Consider the following 24,034-nt stretch of genomic DNA (forward strand, 5'->3'; position numbering starts at 1 on the left):
TAATAAAAAAATCATTCATAATTTTATTTAAATTGTTCTTGAGACATGAATAATATGAATAGATAAATTTATGTAGTATCCAATATATATATCTATATATCTAGATTATTTATTTTTGTCAATTTTTTAAAGAAAACTTTTGGAAAAGTAGTAATTATTTATTTTTTAAAAATACCAAATATAGGTTAAACGAATGTAATTATTAATGCATTTTTGTTGTCCTTCAACACTATCAATACATACCAACAAGCCAGCATGTTATATTTGAAAATTTGTTTACCATGGTACGCTGATTCGTGATATCTTCCATCAACGAATTTTACATAAAAATGTTAATAAGTATGATATGAGTATTAGTTAAGAAATTAATTTTAATTTTTATATAAAAATAAAATATTTAATATTATCAATATACTTTTATCTTATTTTAATAATTTTAGAATTTCTAAATATTTTTCAATTAATATTATTTAGAATAATTAATAACATGATCCAAAAAATTATTATAAATTGATATTATTAGAAGCTAATTTAATTATTATATATATAATTTATTACATTTACTTATTAATCAATGCATTTATTGTAAAATTTGTTATTATTAATGTTTATAATATTTAAAATTAATTTTACATATAAATAATAAATTTATATATTACTTTATATGCTTATAATAATAAAATTTATGATTTTTAACATCTTACTAAAAACTATAAAATATAAACAAATTTATTATAAATTACATTAAATTAAAATTAATTATAATATTTTGTATATCTTTAAAATTAAAATTATAATTAATTTATACTTATTATCTTTGAATTATATTTAAAGAAAGTTTATTATAATTAATTATATATAAAAATTTTAATTTTATAATGATATAATATTAAAAATAATAATAACATTTATTATTAATAATATTTAATAAAAATTTATTTTACATATAAAATTTAAAATAATTACTGTCAAATGTTAAAAATAAAAAATTTAATTTAATTGTATAAAAATATCTTTACTTATTATTTTAAAATAAAATTATATCCTATTTGAAATCTTATTCAAATTTAAATATTATTAATTTAAATTATTTTATTAATTAATTTAATATATTTATATTTAAAAATGTATATTAAACATTAAAAAAATTATACCTTCAAAATAATTATTTTATATTATATATTATTAAATTATATTTATGATGAAAAATAAATTTTATTATATTAATTTTTTATTTTTTTAACTTTTTATATATCATTAAATATGATTTCATTTACATAATTTTTGAAAATTTACTAACAGTTATTTTTTATTTTATAATTGTGTATTTCTTTTCTTTTATAAATTATATTTAATATAATAAAATTTTATTATATATATTTTTTAATTTAAAATTAATTAATTTAATAAAAAAATAAAACAAACTTGTGCAATACATGTACATATTTATTAATTTAATTATAATTTAACTTACAATTTTTATAAGCTTATAATAAATTGACAAGTGTATATTTAGTTTTATTAATTAAAAAATTATTTATTTTAAAATTTATTAAAAAATTGACCAAAATATCATTTAAAAAATTTAAATTAAATAATACAATATTTTCTACACTGCTTAATTAACATAATACAGTTCATGTATACACTGCACTGACCAAATTGAGAGGCACCTCCCCACCATATAAAGATGAGAAATGTTAATTAAATAAGTTCTTTAACAAATTAAAAAAGAAAAAAGAAAAATGATATGATAAAGAAAGAAAAAATATCATAAAAATTTGTTATAAAAATATTATAACTCCATAAAGATTATCTGTCAAAGAAAGAAAAATGCTAAATTTGACGTCTAAAAGAAAAAAGAAAAATAAAATTTGGATATCTATTTAAACGGAGCTCACCAGTCACTACTAAACATAAAATAAAAGCTACTTCTCAGAGTAGGAAAAGGGGTTTCTTCAATGTTCACTTCTCTCTGTTGATGATGCTTCCGCTTTCATCAACCTAGGAAGCCTAAGACAATACAGTTAATTAGGGTTTCACGTCATTGATTGGTTGCATTTGAAGCATTGTTGCCTAATCAATGGCTTCGGTGTACATACCTGTGCAGAATTCGGAGGAGGAGGTTAGGGTTGCTCTCGATCAGCTTCCGAGGGATGCCTCCGACATCCTCGACATCCTCAAGGCTGAACAAGCCCCTCTTGATCTCTGGCTCATCATCGCGGTTCGTTAGTCACTTTGAATTCGGATTTGAAATGCTTCACCCCATTGCTCTAAGCATTTGCTCATTCTGTCTCTGTTTTTGTTGACAAGTTTAAATTTAAAGATTGTGATTGCTTTTTGCTTTGTTGATTCAAATTTGACGTGCTGTTATTCACACTTTCGATTTGTTTATCATTTAGTGATTCTTCTTATGCTTGTTTGATGATTGGCCACATATTCTCTGTTGCATAACTTTGGAAAGTCTATGTGTATGTGTGAGAGTATAATGTGGCATTCCCTGATTAAAAGCATTGATTTCGTATTACCTGTTTTTGTTTTCTTTGCTTTGACAACAATTGCTATAAAATAAATTTCTAATATCATGCATGTTTGTGTATGTCTATAACACTGCATTCCCTATTTAAACACAGGTTTTCGTAATACTTAGTTTTGTTTTCTTTGCTTTGGTATTGGCTGTTTGTGTGTATATTAAAATGGAATGTGCGGTATTTCCAATACATTTTATGCAAGAGTGAAAATTTTCTGATTCTCTCGTAACTTCGATACAAGCATTAACCAATCTGACCCATAATAGTTGTTCTCAACTTTACTTCTAATATCGACTATATGCAGAGGGAGTACTTCAAGCAGGGAAAGATTGATCAATTTCGTCAGATTCTGGAGGAAGGATCCAGTCCAGGTATACTTTCTTTTGACTTGTATGTGGGTTTGGTCTATTGACTTGTTTGTCTTTGTTATTAATTTATATTTATATTAGCAATTAAGTTTACTAAATCCAACACTACTGATTGTTTTGATTCATTTTGCAGAAATCGATGACTATTATGCTGATGTTAGATATGAGAGAATTGCTATCTTAAATGCCCTTGGGGCTTACTATAGCTACCTTGGAAAAATAGAGACAAAACAAAGGGAGAAGGAGGAGCATTTCATTTTGGCAACACAATATTACAATAAAGCATCAAGGATTGACATGCATGAGCCCTCTACTTGGGTTGGGAAAGGTTAATATATAAATTTGTGAATTTTTTGTGGAACGTGTCTAATTGGAACAAGATTTTGATCAGTAATTTCACAACAATGAGGATGATATCTATTTGAATATCTTGGATTGTGTTATAGCAATAACTTTAGGTATCCTATGGATCTCCTACACTCCTACCAATGTATCCTTGAGTATCCCTTCTGAGGCAATATTCGTATAAGTCAAATGTTTTAAACTTTGGATTTTTTATGCTTAATATTTTGAAAGGATTTCATTTGATTATGTTTGGCCTCATCATATGTTTGTCTAAATTGTGTGGTTCTGTATTTTTTGGCATGTTGACTATTGAGAATAATCTGTATTTTGGCCTGTGCTGCTGAAACATGTTTGATGTTTGAGATAAATTCAATGATTATGTTGTTCTTTTTGTGTATCATGGGATATTTATTACCTTATATCTTGGTAATGTCTTACAAGTTGCAAGCATCTAGTTTGCTAAACATCTAGTTTGTCTTGTGTCATCAGAAGGATGTGTCATGTACTGCAGATAAATTAATTCGTAGTTAATGCTTACAGGTCAGCTTTTGCTAGCAAAGGGTGAAGTAGAACAGGCCTCTGCTGCATTTAAGATTGTGTTAGATGGAGACCGTGATAATGTTCCCGCTCTTTTGGGCCAGGTATAATGGTAGATATATTAGGTTTGTGCACTCACAGGCAATGCTTTAGCATTTGTGATTTCAACCATTCTCATTTTTAGTGTTTTGAAATGGTTACTAGTTGGGTTCTCTCTTCATTCAACCATTTTTTTATTTGAATGGAAAAGTTCTACGATTAAACAGTTCTCTCTTCATTCAACCATTTTCATTCCTTTTTGTTTAATCTCTATTACCAAGTGCCAATAACATCTATAATTTGCAAATTAGAAATTGAAGTTTAACTATTAGTCACAATTGTCATGAGTTCATTACATCAAGTGTTTAGTGATTTTCCATTAACCATCTTTGTAAGGGTAGATGACTTGTACTATGACTCTTCTTTCTTCAAGTAATCATAGACCCATGGTAGTTAAAATCGGGTAAAATCATTTTGGAAGGCAGACCGATTCAGATTGCAGGAAAAATTGTTCCCAGTTGAAATTGGGATTTAAATCGTAAAATTGGGATTTTATACCGATTTCATGAAATCTTGGTTTGGATCTTGATCTTGGCCCAATTCATTCATAACCCAATGGATATGACCCAATTTTGAATGACCCAACTTATATTTTTGCTCAAACCTAAGCCCCAACCTCCTAAACTTAGTTGCGCCTCCTTCTTTTCTTTCTTCCTCGAACCCTAGATGACATTGGTCACTGACGATGTGTGACCTTGTTTGCAGCCGACCGTCACTCTGTCTTCTTCACGATCTTTTCATGGTTTCCTCTGCTCCAATCTTCCCCAATGATTCTTCCTTTCATTTCATATAGTAGCAATTGTTTCTGGTAAAATTACAAAGCAGGAATTTTTTGTAAAAAGTGTAAAAAAGTTTCCTCATTAATAAACTGGAAATATATTTACCAAGAATTCTTTCTGGTAATTTGCCCCATTATTCTCATTTCAGTATCAATTGTGCTGGTTTGTCTCAATTGATTCTCTTATTCTCATTACAATACTACTAACACTATTGAAAAACGATCTACATTTATCAGTTGCTACTCTAGCAATCTACATTTGCCATATTTTTGCTCAAAATTTGAAAAGCACATCCATCTATTGTTTATCTGTTCTGTTCATTTTCAGAATGTGAATACTAAAACCTGGGGCCAGTTTGAGGTGTCACTTAGTTTTCATCATGTATGTACTGTAGCTCTTATAATATCTTTACTGAATATCTGCAGGCATGTGTTGAGTTCAACCGGGGACGATACACTGATTCGCTTGAATTGTATAAGGTCAGTGATATAGCCATATTCTTTGCTAGTGAGAAGTGATGTATGATTAAGGGTTTACATATTACATCGATATGCATTCACATCAGTATTGTCATTTAAGATTAATAACAAAATCAAATGCTTAGCATCATTGTAGATTGTACTATACCTGGACAGATTATTCCTTTTAATTTCCTCTCCTTTCTAAGTGTAACAGATTTGTTTTCCTTCTATTATGTCAGTTTCGTCTACAATAATTTAGCTCTATTGTAAGCAAATGGTTGTAGTTATCAGCAAAAGTCTATATACTGGAAATTCCTTTGTACTATTGTTATTATTCAGAATGATAATATTCAAAACCCTATTTTAATTTGAGTTCAAATGATAATCCCTTGAAACTTGATCGGTGTTGGACATGCTAATGTTAATAGTATTTAATTTCTGTGAAACCATTCTCTTAACTTATAATTATGACAACATGCATGCCAAAATTCAAGTGGTTTGGGGATTAGTCTTATGATTTTTGTCAACTTGTCATGTTAAAGACTAATGAGGGAAATTTCAATGGATTAAATAAGTGATATTAAATTCAACGGGTAGCTATTTTATTTTGATGGTTGGTTTCTTCAATCTATGCAAAATAATAATAATAATAAAGGCTGCAGAAACCTGATATCATTATTATGCTTGGTACATTACTTGAATTCTGACAGTTTTTCAGTGCTGTAGACACAATTTAATACTGTTTTTCTTCTTTTGATTTGCTATACTGAAGAGGGCATTGCAAGTGTATCCCAATTGCCCTGCATCTGTGAGACTTGGCATAGGTCTATGTCGCTACAAATTAGGTCAATTTGAAAAGGCTCGACAGGCATTTGAGCGCGTTTTACAGGCAAGTGAATCTCTTAATGACTAATGGTTCAATCATTGAGTTATTTTACTGGTTCTGATATCTTTATGCTTCACGGTTTTATTTTTTTCAGCTAGATCCAGAAAATGTCGAGGCTCTTGTTGCACTTGCAATAATGGACTTGCGTACTAATGAAGGTTCACTTTCTCTTCCTTTATCATTTTCTTGTGCACAGCATGCATATTTGTTAATTACCTATCTGATAATATTACTATTAGCTTCTCATTTAGTGGACTAATTCTGATGCCATACAACATCTTTCAGCTGCTGGAATCAGGAAGGGAATGGTAAAAATGCAGAGGGCATTTGAGATATACCCATACTGTGCAATGGCTCTGAATTATCTTGCGAATCATTTCTTCTTCACTGGTCAACATTTTTTAGTTGAGCAATTGACGGAAACTGCATTAGCTGTTACCAATCATGGTCCAACAAAGTCTCACTCCTACTACAATTTAGCACGCTCTTACCATAGCAAGGTTGGAATCTTATTTTTTCTTTTTCTTCCAAGATGAAATGATACTCTAGTCTGCTATGTGCACCTGTAAATTGCACTCATGGTCATAACACTAATGATATGTAGCTTGATTATTCATCAGTCCTCAAGAAATAGTTTAATATGGAAGAAGATACACTATTGTTAGACTTCTTGCAATAGATTGAAGCTAGAAAAAGATATCTTGAAATACTTCATTCTTCATGAAGGATAAGCATAACAAATATAAACTGGTGGCTAAAACAATCTCATTTTGCTTATCAATTTGTATTAAAAAAATCTTATATAATGTGTTCACTTGTCTGCCAATTTTGTTTGTATGGCATCCATAAAAACAGTCTCTCTGTATCTAGTGTGGTAGACATTTAACAATATCCACCTTCTGTCTTTTGTTTCAACTTGTATTATGATTTTTTGTGAAATGGATGTGTTAGAGTTATGATGATCCTACAGATGCAATGTAAATTGCCCTTGCAACCCAATATTGTCTACTACATTGGTCAAGTTGATTTGTATTTCTGTATTTTCTCAAATTTTATGGATTTATTTGCTTGAATGGACTAATAAATTGCTATAGATCATATATCCAATTTTTAATAAAGGAAACAATTACTTATTTTTTCTTGTCTGTGTTTTCTACAATAATCTTTTTGACTTTCTAGTATTTGAAAGATGATTCTGGAAATGTTTGTAAGTCACTATTTCTTTTTTAGTGTTTGTTTCAACTTTCAAGCTGTAATATTGCTGATGCCACTTATTTTTCCTCACCATAGGGAGACTATGATAAAGCTGGTGTTTATTACATGGCATCTGTCAAGGAAGTCAACAAGCCCCATGAATTTGTGTTTCCTTATTATGGTTAGTTGCTACATTAAACTTGGAATTTTTTACTATTTCTGCAACTTTGTCACATGCATGCAAAAGGATTAGCATTTTCTTAGCTATGAAATTATTGCTATAAGCATCATCATTACTTCTATAGTTAGCAAATATACATAGGTTCTATTCCCTCCTGTTTTGATACTGTTATAGCTGATGTTTATTGTGTTCTAAAAACACCCAATCATGTTTTGGTATTGTGATTTGATTAGGTCTATTGCCACATTTCAGTAATATGAAAATGTAGCGTGTTTGTTGAGTTTGCTAGAGCTTATGCTTTGTTATGAATAGCAATAATAGACTTATTAGGATTAGGGTTTATGTTAATATTATAATAAGGGGCTTGACCTATTAGAATTACATATGTATTCTTATAAATATAAGGGTCTTTACACATTGTAAAGAATTTATTTAATTCCAACACACTAATTTGTCTCTCTCTCTCTTAATACTACATGCTTTAATGACACTTTCTATTAATAGTATCATATATGGATTTTGTTTCAAGGTATAGTTTTACATTCCTAGGAACACTATGATCAGGAATGTTGTTCACTTTCCTTGAATAAGAAATGAAAACCTGGAAATCTCACTTTCCTGGAAATAAAAAATACCCAGGAATATTTTTCTAAAATTTGTACCAAACATAGGAAGAGTATTGTATTCCCATCCCAAGTTCACTATCCCAGGAATAATTAATAATTATACAAACCTTGAAAAGACATTTTTCATAGGGTCATTGGAATTCCTCACTTAATTCACTGTTTTAATTTTTAATGCTATTTCCAGGTTTGGGACAAGTGCAGATAAAGTTGGGAGACTTTAAAAGTGCACTCTCAAACTTTGAAAAGGTCTTGGAGGTGTACCCCGATAACTGTGAGACATTGAAAGTAAGTGCATAAAATTGATTTTTGTTTTTTCATTATATTTTAAACCTTTTCTATATCACTTATCTCTTAGGTTATGAATGCTTTTGCCATAAAGAGTCGTTTAAAGTCCTAAGTTTGCTGTAATTTAAGGTGCAAGATTGGAAAATATCAGTTGAGAAGATGCCTTTCTGTTTTGAGATTACAGAACATGTAATGATGTGAAACAATCATTAAAGTCTTGCATTGTTCAATTCCAATCACGATATATGTCATGGTTATCTATATGTTTGTGGATGTCAACAGGCCCAACACTAATTTTTTTTATTCAAATATGTTTGGGAAAATTATAAAAAGGAATTTGGGGTAAAAATATTATTAATAAAGGAGGGATTAATTTATGCTGGTGTAAGATTTATGCTCTTACTCCAAGATTAAGTGGTTACTCATTAACCACATTTTTTTCTGCACAAGAGGAAATCAAAGGCAAAAGACGCTAATACTCATGATAAAAGAGAACACCAGCTTTGTCAGCTGTGAGAGTCAAACTAAGCTTTGGAGGAATACTAATTAACCACACTATGAACATCATTAACCAATTAGGTTGTTAATTATTCCTTTATTGTAAAAAAAAATAAAATGTTTTACCAGGAGTTTTGTTTTTATAATTTTCCCAAAATTTTCCACTCAAAAGAAATCAGTGATTAGGTTTGTGTATAAAGCAAAAGTGATCAGAAAACAATTTGATTGGATTACCATTCTTTTTAACCATGTCACTAAATATTATTTGTCCTTCCTTCCCCAATTTTGTGTTGGTGTTGTTTTTCTTCTTATAGGCGCTTGGGCACATATATGTTCAGCTTGGTCAAACTGACAAGGCGCAGGACTTTATTAGGAAAGCTACCAAAATTGATCCCCGAGATGCTCAGGTGAAAGCTTCTGGTTCTTTTCTTTTGTATAATTTATTGAACACCTTGCGAAAGATATATTTTGGACTACAGAGAGTCCCATGTACTGTACCATGTCTTGTTCCACTTGTTTGACATATGGAATCCTTGTCCAGAATGAAAAATATTATAAGGTTCCAAGTTGTTATTTATACATTATGAGTCAACTAGGTTATTTAACAAAGTGGGAATTGTAAAAATAAGAATCCTAAGATAGATGAGTGGTCACACGAAAAAGTGAAACACACGAAAAAGTGAACTTTATGATTTGATCAACATTCCTTATCTTGCTTTTGGTTTATTCTTATAAATTTTTTCCCTGTATTACAGGCATTTCTTGAACTGGGAGAATTGTTAATTCTTTCTGACACAGGAGCTGCACTGGATGCATTCAAAACTGTAAGGGGCCAAGAGTGATGATATTCCATTCAGTTGTTTGGAAAAGTTATCATTGTGAAATTTAATAAATCATCATTTCTGAAATCTGTTATAATCTTGATATTGTAAATCTGGTACAGGCTCGTACACTTTTTAAGAAGGGAGGTCAGGAAGTACCAATTGAATTATTCAATAATATTGGTGTCCTTCAGTTTGAAAGGGGGGAATTTGAGGTTTGTACCCTTATTGAAAAGCGGCAATGCTCATGTTATGGCCCCTTCCTTGGCATACTTACCACTGTTAAGCTCTGTTTTCTTCTATTTATCAGCTTGCTCAACAAACTTTTAAGGAGGCTCTAGGTGATGGAATTTGGCTCTCTTTCATTAATGAGGAAAATAAATCTTCCATTGATGCTGCTACTTCTACTCTTCAATTCAAGGACATGCAGTTATTTCATGATCTTGAAAGTAACGGTCACCATGTGGAAGTTCCTTGGGATAAAGTCACTGTACTCTTTAACCTGGCTAGATTACTTGAGCAGTTAAATGACTCTGGAACTGCAAGCATATTGTATCGCCTGATCTTGTTCAAGGTATGTTTGTTTATGAGAGTTCAAGATGCTTATGTATGCATCAATTGATTCTCAAGAAGATGAACCGATGCATTTTTAGAATTTCTGTAATTTTACACGAATTATACCTACTTTAAGCATATATTTGTAACTTCACAACACAAATTATTATCATATTCTTCTTGTTGCTACTCCTGTGATGTTTGAAAAGTTATTTCGTTTGAAGTGTTGAATGTATAATTAAGTGATCTATTGTCAGTTAATAATTTTCAAACTTCCAGTGTTGTTGAAACTATTCAGTGATCTCTCCATGTGTGTAATGCTTTCAGTACATTTTCACTTTTTTAGGCATAGAACAAAAACCTTAAATCAATTTTAGGGATGAAAATCATCAAATTGATTTTTTTTTTTTGTCTCAAAAGGTTTCTCTTTTTTTTTCCCCTCTTTTTGGTCTAACAATCCCCAAATTGAAATGCATGTATGTTAAATGTTTCTTTGTTACCATGCTGACTTGAACTTTTTCTTTTTAATGTTTGTTATTGTCCTGCTTTCTCTCAATTAATCTTGTAATGCCTTTATTATTGCAGGACATTGTTGTATTCTTAAGTTGGTAAACTAAAGAGTACTATTTTATGAAAGTTCAACTGGATGATAACTAACTCTATTTGATCATGACTATATTTAACCACATGGGACATGATTTACGACTGGCTTATTTATTTCTTTTTATTTTATTATCTTGTCTCCAGTATCCAGACTATATTGATGCGTATCTGAGGCTAGCTGCAATTGCAAAAGCTCGGAACAACATTTTGTTAAGCATTGAACTGGTTACTATTATCCCTATGGCCTCCTTGCTGTTCTTTCTTATTTATTAATTATATAAATTTACTATTTGATGCTCTATTCTGTAGGTTAATGATGCCTTGAAGGTGAATGACAAGTGTCCAAATGCATTATCTATGCTTGGAGAGTTGGAATTGAAAAATGATGATTGGGTGAAAGCAAAAGAAACTCTCCGGTCAGCTAGTGATGCAACTGATGGCAAGGACTCATATGCTACTCTTTCTCTGGTATGTCTGCTCTTTGGTGCACATTTTACTTTATTATTTCTGTATCCCAAATTCTTGTAATCCTGTTCCTGCAGCAATTGTTAAAGTCCAATCGGGCATGGGGTATTCTACCTTTGTTCATCCCAGTTGAAGCTTCATAATGATTGTGTCCTCATAACTTTATTGTGCTACCATGATAATTCAATTGATACACTGGCTGTGAAATGAATAGGGAAACTGGAACTACTTTGCTGCAGTTCGCAACGAGAAGAGAAATCCAAAGCTAGAGGCTACTCATTTGGAAAAGGCCAAGGAACTTTATACTAGAGTAGGTCTTTTAATTTGTCTTACTGTCTAATGAGAATTAGAGCTATTTTTGCTTTTTTGCTGTTATTTCCCAATTTTTGGTCTGTAGACCTATGCTTGTGCACAAAATTTGCACTAATCATTGTATTTCATTCACTTGATATGTATAGAAATAAAATCTACTATACAAAGTCATTATTTGAGAACAGCTTAAGCACCTGGTGAACTTGTCTTGATATGGTATTTGAGCTTCTATGAACAAGTGGGCAGGAGTTTGATCCTTGCTGTCTCCATCCTTAATATTTGAAACTAAACTTCAGCCGCAGGCTTATGCAATGTCCATGCTTTAAAAGCTAGTGTGAGGGGATTGTTGGCGTTATTACTAATAGCTTAGGCTTTTTGGGAGAGATGTTTGTGTCCAAAAAAAGAAATAGAAAGAATGAATAATATAATTTGCTTGTTAGCGCGTGCATGTGTGTTTTTTTCTCAAGAAGATAAATTGTTCTCTATTTGAGGACGACAATTTATTACTAATTACTTATTAGCAAGCAGTATGCATTGGAATTATTTGTGCTTTTTTCCTTGATTCAACACTTATGTTTTATTTATTTTTTCCTGAAGTATCGTGTCTTATGTTTATCTATTTTCCACATTCATAATTTAAATATTGTCCTACTAATGGAGTTATATTATTTTATATGTACCCCTTTTATTTTGAAATACTTGTAGGTTCTTATTCAGCATCCTGCTAATTTATATGCTGCCAATGGTGCTGGGGTAGTCTTAGCAGAAAAAGGCCATTTTGATGTTTCAAAGGACATCTTTACACAGGTTGCTGTCATATGTCAGCTTATCTTTGGATTATAGAGGGTATAAAATTTTGTCCATGGAGTCATTTCCTTTTGTTAATTTTTGGTAGGTTCAAGAAGCTGCCAGTGGTAGTGTTTTTGTCCAGATGCCTGATGTTTGGATAAATCTGGCACATGTTTATTTTGCTCAGGGGAATTTTTCTTTGGCTGTAAAAATGGTGAGCTTATTCTATTTTTACCTTAAAATTCCTTTCAAGCTCCTACTTAAGTCTTTTTTACAACAATCCTATGCTGATGACCTTTCTTATAATGCAGTACCAAAACTGCTTGCGGAAGTTTTATTATAACACAGACTCTCAAATACTTCTATATTTAGCTCGTACCCATTATGAAGCTGAGCAGTGGCAAGACTGTATAAAAACTCTACTGAGAGCCATCCATTTGGCACCCTCAAACTATACTTTAAGGTTTGATGCGGGGGTTGCAATGCAAAAGTTTTCAGCATCAACACTACAAAAGGCAAAGAGAAGTGCAGATGAGGTTTCTTCTTTAGCCATTGAATATATCTTAAAAGATCTATTGAGATATTTGATGAAAGATGCTCATAAACGTCAGTATTTTATGTGGGGATGCCTATTTTCACCTTTAATTATAGCTGGGTTCTTTAAAGTAAGAATACGGAATAAATAGCACCATAAAGAACACCTAGCTTGATCGTGGAAAACTTTATCATACTTTAATTTATCAATAATAATTTATGTTGAGTTTTCTGTAATTGAATTATTGATTTGTAAATAAACCTAGAAGGTCAACAACAGGCCAAATAAATTAGACTGGAAACCTATTAAGCCATGATACTCCAAAATGGTGAAGTATCATTTCATCCAATTCCAATATGCATACGTGTGTATCCGTGTATCCAGGGAGTATCCTCCAAGTATCATTATTATTGTTGATGTTCTTGACTGATACACTAGGGATATGGCTCCAATACTTTTGGTATAACTTACATAAAGCTTTATCTTTTCCTCTATATCCTAAAATCTATAGTAAATAGTAGACAATTATATAGAGCTGAAACTTTTTTTGAATATGTGCTTTGTTTTATGTGCTTGTAAATTGTTAGGAAAAAGTTGTCTTTGACATGTTCATAAGAGAAAGAATATGTTTTGATATGTGCAAGGGAAACATATGCAACTATGGTTTTTTGTTTTGAATATAATTTTTCCTTTTCTCTCATTCAATAAATTGTGATCATCCACTGATGTGGTTATGTATTAATGTGATATGATCAATGTCTCTATAAATATTGTGCATTTATATAAAAATATGTTTTCTTTTTTATTTCATATTAACATCTAGGCCATAAATTGTATCTTGAAAGTTTAAGAATTCCCTAAATGTATGTCCAATTGCACGTGTTGTATTAGTATCTAGGCTTAATACTTCGGCGAACTCTATTTTATTAGTTGAATGATGAGTCTGGATTTTACCTGAATTTGACAGCAAAACAAAAATTCTAGTTGATTTTTTGGGTACTTAAGTTGGATTGCCTATGTTCCACAATATATATTGGATTTACTGAGCTTTATTTTTATAGTTATAATTATAATTAGAGTCTATGAAGCTAATTTTATGTTTTCACAATTATTGTTGTTCTGTTTTGTTAAACTACTAATATTTGTTATTGCTAGTCTTCGATGCTATATATGATATAACATTTGAGTCATGTATTGAGTAATGTCTTCACTTGATTACTTTGATTTGTTTTGTTATGGAGTTGGAATTTTGAACATTGGTTATGAACTTGACATTTTGATACTAGACATGTTTTCTAAATAACAGTGATGCTATGCTAACGAGTGCTCAAAGACCACTGGTTAACAAGCATATATATGTTTTTAATGCAATAAATGCTTTCCTTTTCATTAAATACTTTCTACTTTGGTTTTGCTAATCAATATCTCAAGAGCACTTGTCAGCATTGTCATTTAAATAATTATATTTTATTGGTAAAACTTATAATTTGAGTTTACCAGGGCTATAACTACAAAAGAGGTCTAGCTTTTGTGCAAGGATAACATATGCTGTCGAATAATTAATGATTTGGTGTTTTGTTTTCTGGTGTATTGGCTCTTTTTTTAAGTTTCTTCATTATTTAAGCAATTCCTTATTAACCTCTTTTTTTTATAGCTGATCCAGCTAGAACAGGATCTAGTTTGATGCAATGCTTTCTAACTGATATTGGTTTCTTAATGTTAGGTGAGAGCAACCGTTGCTGAACTGCAAAATGCTGTTCGTGTATTTAGTCAGTTATCTGCTGCTTCCAACCTACATATTCATGGATTTGATGAGAAGAAAATTGACACTCATGTTGGATACTGCAACCACTTACTTACGGCTGCAAAAGTTCATCTTGAAGCAGCTGAGCGTGAGGAGCAGCAAGTCCGACAGAGACAAGAACTTGCTCGACAGGTTGCATTGGCTGAGGAAGCCCGGCGAAAGGCTGAAGAGCAAAGGAAATTTCAGGTGCCCTGTTCTTAATTTCGCATTATCTACTACATGCATATTGGTTGATGTGCATGTCTTCTCTATATAAATTAGTTTTCTTTTATTATAATTTGAAATAGATGGAAAGGAGAAAACAAGAGGACGAAATAAAGCGAGTGCAACAACAGGAGGAACATTTTAAGCGCGTGAAGGTAATGATTCCTACATGTTCTTTTAAGAGAAGAAGGCTAGGATATTTTTGGTTTTTCCCTTTGTTGTGTGTTTAGTCTTTGTTGAGTATTTTTCTCTTTATTTTTCTTCCATGTGGAATATTATACTTCTGAAAAGTGTTACACAAGGGTTTTCTACTTTTTCTTTTCTTTTTTAAAATAAAAAAAAGACTGGTTTGGAAATTGGTTAATCATTAGTGCAAGCAGAGAGGAAATAATTAACAAGAGTCAAATTCATGTAGGTAAGTGCCTTTTTGTTTAAGTTTTAAATAAGGGTGATGTATAGGTTGTGTAAAAAACCTGATTTAAAAGTGATTCTTTTTTTTTTAAGTGATTTTTTAAAAAAAGTTTCTTTCTTTTTTTGGTAAAAGAATCTCAAAGAAATGATATCTAAACAAATTGTTCCTTTTTTTAAAATCTTCCAAATGCTGTGTTGTCTATTTTATTTTGAAGATTTTGTTCAGCCTCCTAGGTATAGCTTTTAGAATCTTAAGATTGCTGATTTGAGTTGCATGTGCTTTCGATACAATTCTGCTAACCAACTTTTGTGTCTTGTGATGAATCACTGATCATTTTGAATCTGTGATACATGCATGAATTACATGATTCAGCTATTCCTATTTTTTCGCACTTTTCTTTCCCCAATTTTCATCTGAGAAATTGAAATGTGAAATGAGCTTTAAATTGTTGAATAAAAAGAAGCTGAAGAAGCACTGCTAATTGCACCCTATTTGAGTATTATACTTACTACTATGATTTCATTGATAGGGGTTTCAGATCATCACTTTTTCATTTTATGCACTATTCAGCTATTCGTTTGCACTATTTTCCTTCGTCTAATAGACAATTTGTACGCTCAATAATCATTTTATGACTTGTGATTTTGATTTGGGACATTGAGCACTATTCATCACTTCAAGCTAATTTTCTGTCTCTGAATCTTATGATTCGAAAAGATTTTTATTCACAATTCGAAAATTAGCTTAACGATTCACGATTTGAACTGCAATGCAGTAACCTTACTCTTGGCTATAAACTATAGCGTGCATTCAATTCTGCTCCTGTGTATCATCACATGTACCAATTTATATTGCCATGCTTGGATGCAGCATTTCTCCTTTCAAAAGGAATATTTATTGTATTTGAAGGTCCTTTGTGAATGGACTTCATGACTTATATGGTAGTAGAGGTGGTCCTCTTCGAAAACTCTGAACTTCTTTTATGTATTTTTAGGAGCAATGGAAGAGCAGCACTCATTCAAAACGGAGGGAAAGGTCAGATGATGAAGAGGGTGGGAATGGGGAGAAGAGGAGAAGAAAAGGCGGAAAGAAGAGAAAGAAGGATAAGCAGTCAAGATCACGCTATGACACAGAGGAAGCAGAAGCGGATATGATGGATGAACAGGAAATGGAGGAGGAAGAAGCTGACATAAACTACAGAGAGGAGCCTCCAAGTCATATGAATGATGACGCTGAGGAAGACGCTCAGGGTCTTCTTGCAGCAGCTGGACTTGAAGATTCTGATGCAGATGACGAGACGGTAATTTATTATTTAATTGAAATTATGATTTTTGAAAACTTTTGTTATGCACACTACCCTCTGGTTGGAATATATTTTTTCCGTCTGACTGACAATGCACTAATTAGTAATCGACCATCTGTCTGGATTTCTGTTAAAAATTGCATCATCAAGTGAGTTGGTTGTTGGTCATCCATTTTATTTTAATCTCATGACAGTAGAAGGCTAATAACAATGCTGGAATCATTTCCTCTGGACGTTACTTGGGACACTAGTGACTAATTATTTTATTATGTTGCTGTCGTAAGTTACAGAGATTTATTATCATCTTATATCTTTCACAAAATTTTATTTCCATCTTCCTCCATGTTTCTTCCAATAACTCAATTTGCTCTACAATCGACAACCACTGAATTCAATTTTATTGATCACCTATAGACTGGATGAAATAATTGCCTGCTTATTATTTGTTTAAGGCTGCACCTTCCTCAACCATAGGCAGGCGAAGGCAAGCATTGTCAGAATCTGATGATGATGAACCATTACAGAGGCAGTCAAGTCCTGCAAGAGAAAATTCTGCTGATATGCAGGAGAGTGATGGAGAAATCAGGGATGGGGATAAGAGAAATGGAGATGATGCCAGCGATGAGGAGAAACAATATTGAATTTTGTACCCAACAGGTTATAGACATGTCTTATTAGCCAAATGATTTATGCTAGGGATAACATTGTTATTCTTCTCAGTTGCTAATGTGATGTATATAACTTAATTAGAAAGTTGAAGAGGCTTTTTCTAGAAAAGCCTATATGTGTGTGGCCGAAGAAAAAAAGAGAATAAGAAAAGAAAAGCAAATGTAAAGTGTCCTTCGTAGCCCATTCATGAGTTGATTACCTTCATCAAATGGATTTCCATGGAATATGGTAGCAAAGTTTACCCCTTGAAGCTTCTGCCCAATTGAAAATAACGAAGTGCGCCAAGAAAAATGGTTCAAATAAAAAAGAATAGCCCAAAAACTGGGTCAACCACAAACAATACCCTTTTACAAATTCTTCCTCACCTTTTTTTATCGTTTTTTTAATTTATACAAAGCAATTTTCTTAAGGAATAAGATAACTATGAAGATAGGAGGATAAGATATACTCCCTAAGAAAACTACTAAAAAAGAAAAATTACAGAGAATGGAAAAAATAAAATAAAAAATTTGAAGACATAATGCAAAATAGCTGATAAACTCACTTTCGATTCTTTTAACTTGTGTTATAGTTCACCAATCATTTAATTTTCTCTCTTATTTGGTGATTTCCGAATTCTGGATCAAGTTAAAAGGATTATGAAAGGCAATTTATCAGTGATAGTTCAATCTCTAAGCAAATTTAAAATAACAATTCGCTGATATAATCTTTTGAGCTCAGCAGCAAAGAAAGCCTTCGCCTTGTTCTTTCTCGCAATATACTTTAAGGAAAAAATTTTGGATGGTCTGTGTGGGACCATCTAGTCCTAATCAATAAAAATTGATATGTAAGCATTTTTAAATTTTTTTGACAAGTGTATGAATATGAGTGGTTAAGACCACATGGTTTTGGATCATAAAATAATTATTTAACCAAAAATTTGTATCTATTTTTTTTAATATTATGTATTAATTAGATATATAATAGTGAATTTTTCATATTCTATTTCTAGTGTATTTTTCAAAATGCAATATGCTTAATAAGATATAGAATCTGATAAGTGAAATTTTGAGTAATTATGTACATGGTTTTTTTTATTTAAATTTTTTTTATCAAAATAATAAATTGACACATCTAAAATCGTTAAATGTATGAGAGTTTCTCTATTCAATATTTTTCTTTTTCTTTTTCTTGTTGCTGCCATTGAAACTTCTTGAAACAATTGTTAAATAGTAATTTAGCCACTAATGTTTCATAAAAAGTTTTCAATTGACATGAATTTCTCTTTTTATTTTATGTAATTTTTAACATAAAAAATCATGACAATTCCTTAAAGAGTAAAACTTTTCTTCTCAAGTTTAAATTATACCAATAGTAGTGAAATAATCGAGGTGTTAAACTATTATCACATGTCGAACTCAGTTTTATTTTATCACACACGAAGATTACTTCTGTACCCCTTCTATGATATTTTACTTTAGAGTCACATGTATGATTTTATGCTAATATATTTGTTTTAATTTTAGGATTGTACTTTTTAGTTGAAATCACATGTATTTTTATGAACTTTGTTTAATTATTAGCACTTATACGGGTGATAATTATATTTCAGTCAGGCAAAAATACTCTAAACAGTAATTTGCTTCCTTTGAATTTTGAATATAATTACATATTTAAAATTCAAGCTCAAAATTATTAATTAAGCTAAAACAACTGCATACTAACTATTCCTGAATAAGTATTTTATTACTGAATATCAATGATTAAATTCAATGTACATTTGATATTCATATCATTTTACGAGAAAAAATTATTCTTTTTATAAAAACTCTAAAAAACTTGTAACCTGTTCATATTAATGACTTGCACATATTTTCTCTTCAACCGACGAGGAATGAGGGGAGCATAAATTGCACATAAGATTTTAGTTTACTTATGGTCAATCCCAAAGGTTAGTGCAACGTTAGATGGACATACACTTTTTTTTACGACTACTATATTTTTACATCCATTTTATTCGAATATATTATTTTCGTTTCTTTAGTGGTAGAGATTTATTAATAACATGATAAATAAACTCATTAGTTCATTAAAAAGATTGATAAAATCGACATTTGTGAACAATGAACATAAAATTTTAGAGTCTCAAATATTAATACATCATTCACCTTTTTCTTTTTTTAAGAACGGATTGAGAATTTATTCGAAGTATATATGACACGCGTTAAAAGAAGAAAGAAAGAACCTCTGCGGAATTATTAACATTTTCTTCTATCCTTGCCACGTATCTTCTATCATTGAAACGATGCTCATATATCCAGCCAGATTGCCACTGATCAGGCGCGAGCTGCTAGGGAAAATCCTAACAACGCAAATTTATATATATATATATTTAAAAGAGTGTTTTTAGCATTGCTCAAGCTGGTAATGCAGCACATTGTGGTAAAGTAGTCAAACTTTTTGAATTGGGTAATGTTGTAGAGTCAACACAGACAATAAGAATTTTTATAACAGAAAAAAAAAAAAAAACTAAGGCAACAAAAATTCTAATAGTGATAAGAAAAACACTTCGGGCACACCTTGTTTCTTCCAAGGCCAACAGGGCAAGGGTGTTTCCCCTTATTACGCAAATATATGCAATTCCTTATTAGCAATCAATAAGTTTGCCTTTGGTTAAACTTCAATAACTAGAGATTACAAAGGGGGTTCTACCCAATACACTTAAAATGGATGTTCACAAGTCACAAAACAAGCAAATTCTTGGGGGGTGGGGCCGTGGGGGGCATGGTGCACCCCATTTCATTGTTGCTATGAAGTAGAAAATGATTAACAAAAAAAAAAAAAGATTAGAAATTGAATGTTAGCTTAATCATTAAACAGATTAAGCTTGGTCACAGAGAGACAGTTTGATACTATATTTGGAAGGAAGAACTGAATTAGGAAAGCATTAGCATACAGCACTACACATTAGATCTCCATGGAGAGGCAAATTCACTTCAACTGCATTTATGGCAGAAGAAAACAAGTGGGGTGTGGTTGAAAAAAGACCTCAAAGCTTCTGAACCCCACTTTGAGGGTACATTTTTGGCCTTTGTTTCAGGTACAAGAACCCAATTTCTCAACCATCTGCAAAACCAATAAAAGTTATAGAAAAATGCCAAGTTAATATGATGATCATTGAGAACCTAAAAACATGGAATCAGAAAGAAACAAAACAGTCAAAGTAATTGACATGAACATAGAAGAAGAATTAGTAATTACCATGATGGCTTCTGGAACTGGAGCTGAAGGTAGGAAAATCATGAGAAGAGGTGGGAATGGAAATTGAAAGTTGGGTTGTGGATGATTTGTCATCCAAATCAAGCCATGATCCTCCTCTTCCTTTGTGGGGCCATTCATCAAAAAAGCGATGAATGGTTTTCTGAGGTTCTTTGCCATGTTTGATGAGTGTCTCATCACCATCACCACCACTTCCAAACATGTAGCAACCTTGATCTTGCTCTTGTTTTGAGTGTAGTTGCAAGTAAGAGTAATCATTGGACAGTGAAGAGCAACTTCTTTGTTTGGAAGAAGAAGATGAGGAACTCATAGTGAGAGGTCTGAGTTGCCAAGAATCATCCATAGAAGAAGCAGTGAAGCTTTTCATATTACCACATGGCTCAGTGAAGAAAGCATGCTCATCCACCTCCTCTTTCTCTCCATAAACATACCTACTCCTTTTTTCATTAAAAAAATAAAAAATAAAACACAGTGAGAACCAATCAATCACAATTCACAAACACTTGAATAAAGTGCTTTTAACTTTCAAGTACTATGCTTTAATGGCTTTGAGAAACACCTGCAATCTGTGTTGGACTGAGAGCAAGAGCCAGTGTCAAGAAACAAAGGAGCACTATTGTCTTCAAAAGACAAGCCAATCCCAGAGGACCTTGATGTGGGGTGATGATAGAAAAAGGAAGAGCCATAGCAAGAATGTTGAGGGGGGTGATGATGTGTCTCAGAAGACAGAGAATGAGTGGTTGTTGGGGTATTTTTAGTGATTGATGAGATCGCTGGTGTTGAAGAAGCATTAGTGTTACTGTTTGTTGTTGTTTTCAAAACTTCCACAGGCTTTCTTGAACGGTTTTTGCCTCTATGCATGTGCCTCTCACAATACTTCGAATCTGGGTATGCCTCTTTTGAGCATCTCCATTTCTTCCCATCAGTCCTTCTACACCTACCTGGCTCAGGGTCTATTTTTCTTCCCAAACCCATCTGAAGATAGTTCCATCCAACTGCACACAACACAAAGTACAACCAAACAACACCCTTTTGTCAAATATTCATTCATTCATATGCATTCACTCACACACACACAAATAAGAGAAAACTTAAGCTTAAACTCACAGTGTTGTGGCTGGTTAGGCAAAAGCCTTGAAGAGAGTGTGGAATCAAAATAGCTCCTTTTTATGGTGAAGAGAAGATCAGGTGGAATGGAAATACCTGAAGCCATGTACTTGAAGATAAGAGCTTGGTGTTCAAGCTCTTGCCACTGTGAAGGAGTAAAGGGAAACCTGTTCCTTCCGTTCATCCTCAAACAAGTCAAGTAGAGGAGGAAAATAGAATTCTACACCAAAGTGATGATATATTTATATCAACAAACCAAACACAAGTTATTCAAGGTCACGGTGCAGTGAAAGAGGAAAAAGTTTGATATGCATTCAATAAATTAGAAGAAAAGAAAATATAAGATAAGAAATGTAATAAAACAAATAAAGATAATACATATAAGAAATAAAAAATATTAACATTCATTTTTAAAATTAATTTTAAGTAATTAAAAAATAAAATAATTTTCATTTGAATTATAAGTATTTTTGTAGAACATATTTTCTTAAATTAAAAGCATCTATTTCATTAAGATGAAAAGTATCAATTATGGTAAAGATATAAAATTATTTTTTTAATAAAATAACATTTTCTAATATTAACTTTTAAAATTAAAGTTAAAAATATTTTATATTTTAATAAAAATTTGTAATTTATAAAAACTTAAAATTAATATTAATAAAATAAAAAGTATAAATTGAAAGAGAAGAGAGTGGTGTGTTTGTGGGCTATGAGTATTAAAATGAGAATAGGCATAGATGAGAGTAGAGTAGGTATATTTATTTCAGGGACCATTGGGTTACAGAATCTTCTGTAGATGAATAAAACTAATGGTTCTGATTACAGTGCTGCAGCATGTTGTGATGATGCCTCATGCATTCTCTCTCTCTCTCTTCTGATGCCACTGCACCTTCTGCACCTAAGCTGTCTCTCTGCCACCTCTTGTCTCTGACACCTCTACGGAAATCCATAAACTAAAGCCAGAGAAGAGAGAAAGAAAAAGCTCCATGACACCACAAAAGACCAAAATTTTTATTATTTTATGCCAAATTAAAAATATATTATAAACAGATTTTTCAAAATTGTTATTGATATATTTTATAGATACCAATTAGCAGGATTTTTAATTATAAAACTTATTGTTTGTAAACTTATAATTATTCAATAATTTTTTATATAATTTACTTAATAAAATAACTAAAAAGTGTTAGTATTATAATAGGAGAGTATTTAAGAGTTGGTGTCTGAAGAGGGCATGGGTATCTGAGGAGATTGTACGGTTGAAGCTTTTACTGCTACTAAACTCTTTTACTTTTTCTGTTCCTTTACCTCAGTCCACAGTCCTCAGTCCTCAGAAGCAGAGCTGAGAGAGCAGAACCCCCCACCCCACTTCGCCACTTACATTAAACCTTTTTCCATTTAGGAAACCCAGAGATTCATATGCATCTGCACTATGCAGCCTCAAATGGTTCACTTCTATTTACTAATTATAAATAATTCTAAATTTTTTATTCTTTATATGTACATTCTTTTAATCAGTAAATCATCTTTATATTTTAAGATAATAAATACCCATCAAATACATATTGTATAAGATGATAAAAAATTGTAAGAGAATACAGCAAAAGCTCTTAAATCATATGTAAAAAATATGTTATTCATAAATGGAATTCAGGGTATAAGTCTAAAGATGTGTAAGTTAATTGTAATTAAAAAGAAGGTTTATATAATCTAAACAAGGTGATTAAAGAGAAATAATGTGAAACTGCTGGAAGCATGCATGCATGGAGGAATAGTTTGTTACTCAAATGATTCGGAGGATTTAAATATTTTGATTCTGCGTTTACCTTAGAAATCGAAGATCATATATTCCTATAGAAATTGACATCACATTTTCTCAAGAGCCGTATTTAACATGAAAACAGTCCTCACATGCTTGACCATTCTTTTCTCTCCTCTTTACTAAAACAACGAGAAAATGGCAGAACGGATAACTATTATCAATTAATTAATCAAATAATTTGTAGAAAGCACGTGCTAACTATTTGGCACATTCGACCATAACTTTTAGATTATTGGAGTAATCACAGATTCAATCAAACCAGCAAATTCGACCAACCCAACCTCGATCAGATTATATTTTAATCAAAAGTTGTTTAAGTATTTGAATTTAATCGAATAATAAAGAATGTACTCTAACCATAATTGAATCAGGTATTGTGTCGTGAATTTTTTAAGTGTTTTTAGTTTTTATCAATATTTTCCTGAAAAAATTTAAAAGCAAATATAAATATATATGTCAAATAAAAAATCTTTTAAATTACATTTTATTTTTAAAAAATGAAATTTTTTGAAATTAATCAGGTTAATCTAGATTTGAATTAGCTAACAAATTTGACAAATCTAATTTAATCTAACCCGTTTA

The 24,034-nt window shown here is 31.2% G+C and overlaps 2 protein-coding genes across 4 annotated transcripts; one reads left to right on the forward strand and one right to left on the reverse strand.

Moving 5' to 3' along the window:
* The first annotated feature begins 1,912 nt into the window (after nt 1–1,912).
* LOC113852992 (protein CTR9 homolog) lies at nt 1,913–17,508 on the forward strand. Of its 2 annotated transcripts, none has more exons than XM_027483421.1 (24): nt 1,913–2,224; nt 2,836–2,902; nt 3,033–3,227; nt 3,785–3,885; nt 5,085–5,138; nt 5,893–6,009; nt 6,101–6,164; nt 6,292–6,506; nt 7,297–7,381; nt 8,192–8,292; nt 9,105–9,197; nt 9,546–9,614; nt 9,734–9,826; nt 9,922–10,185; nt 10,914–10,994; nt 11,079–11,237; nt 11,449–11,544; nt 12,252–12,353; nt 12,442–12,549; nt 12,647–12,871; nt 14,594–14,860; nt 14,962–15,033; nt 16,285–16,590; nt 17,046–17,508. In XM_027483421.1, the coding sequence occupies exons 1-24, from the start codon at nt 2,084–2,086 to the stop codon at nt 17,232–17,234; spliced, it is 3,264 nt and encodes a 1,087-aa protein (XP_027339222.1). In that variant the 5' UTR covers nt 1,913–2,083; the 3' UTR covers nt 17,235–17,508. The 2 variants fall into 2 exon arrangements, with proteins under 2 accessions (XP_027339222.1, XP_027339223.1); XM_027483422.1 differs by having other exon boundaries at nt 1,917–2,224; nt 9,129–9,197.
* Nucleotides 17,509–20,322: 2,814 nt separating this feature from the next.
* LOC113853062 (growth-regulating factor 1) lies at nt 20,323–21,865 on the reverse strand. 2 transcript variants are annotated; one of them, XM_027483508.1, is made up of 4 exons: nt 21,724–21,865; nt 21,080–21,515; nt 20,503–20,957; nt 20,323–20,367 (listed from the first exon to the last, which is right to left on the reverse strand). In XM_027483508.1, the coding sequence occupies exons 1-4, from the start codon at nt 21,809–21,811 to the stop codon at nt 20,360–20,362; spliced, it is 987 nt and encodes a 328-aa protein (XP_027339309.1). In that variant the 5' UTR covers nt 21,812–21,865; the 3' UTR covers nt 20,323–20,359. The 2 variants fall into 2 exon arrangements, with proteins under 2 accessions (XP_027339309.1, XP_027339308.1); XM_027483507.1 differs by having other exon boundaries at nt 21,628–21,865.
* Nucleotides 21,866–24,034: the final 2,169 nt, after the last annotated feature.

This window comes from Abrus precatorius, unplaced genomic scaffold, assembly GCF_003935025.1.
Source record: "Abrus precatorius isolate BTA unplaced genomic scaffold, Abrus_2018 Scaffold10, whole genome shotgun sequence".
In the NCBI taxonomy this organism is placed as follows: Eukaryota; Viridiplantae; Streptophyta; class Magnoliopsida; order Fabales; family Fabaceae; genus Abrus; species Abrus precatorius.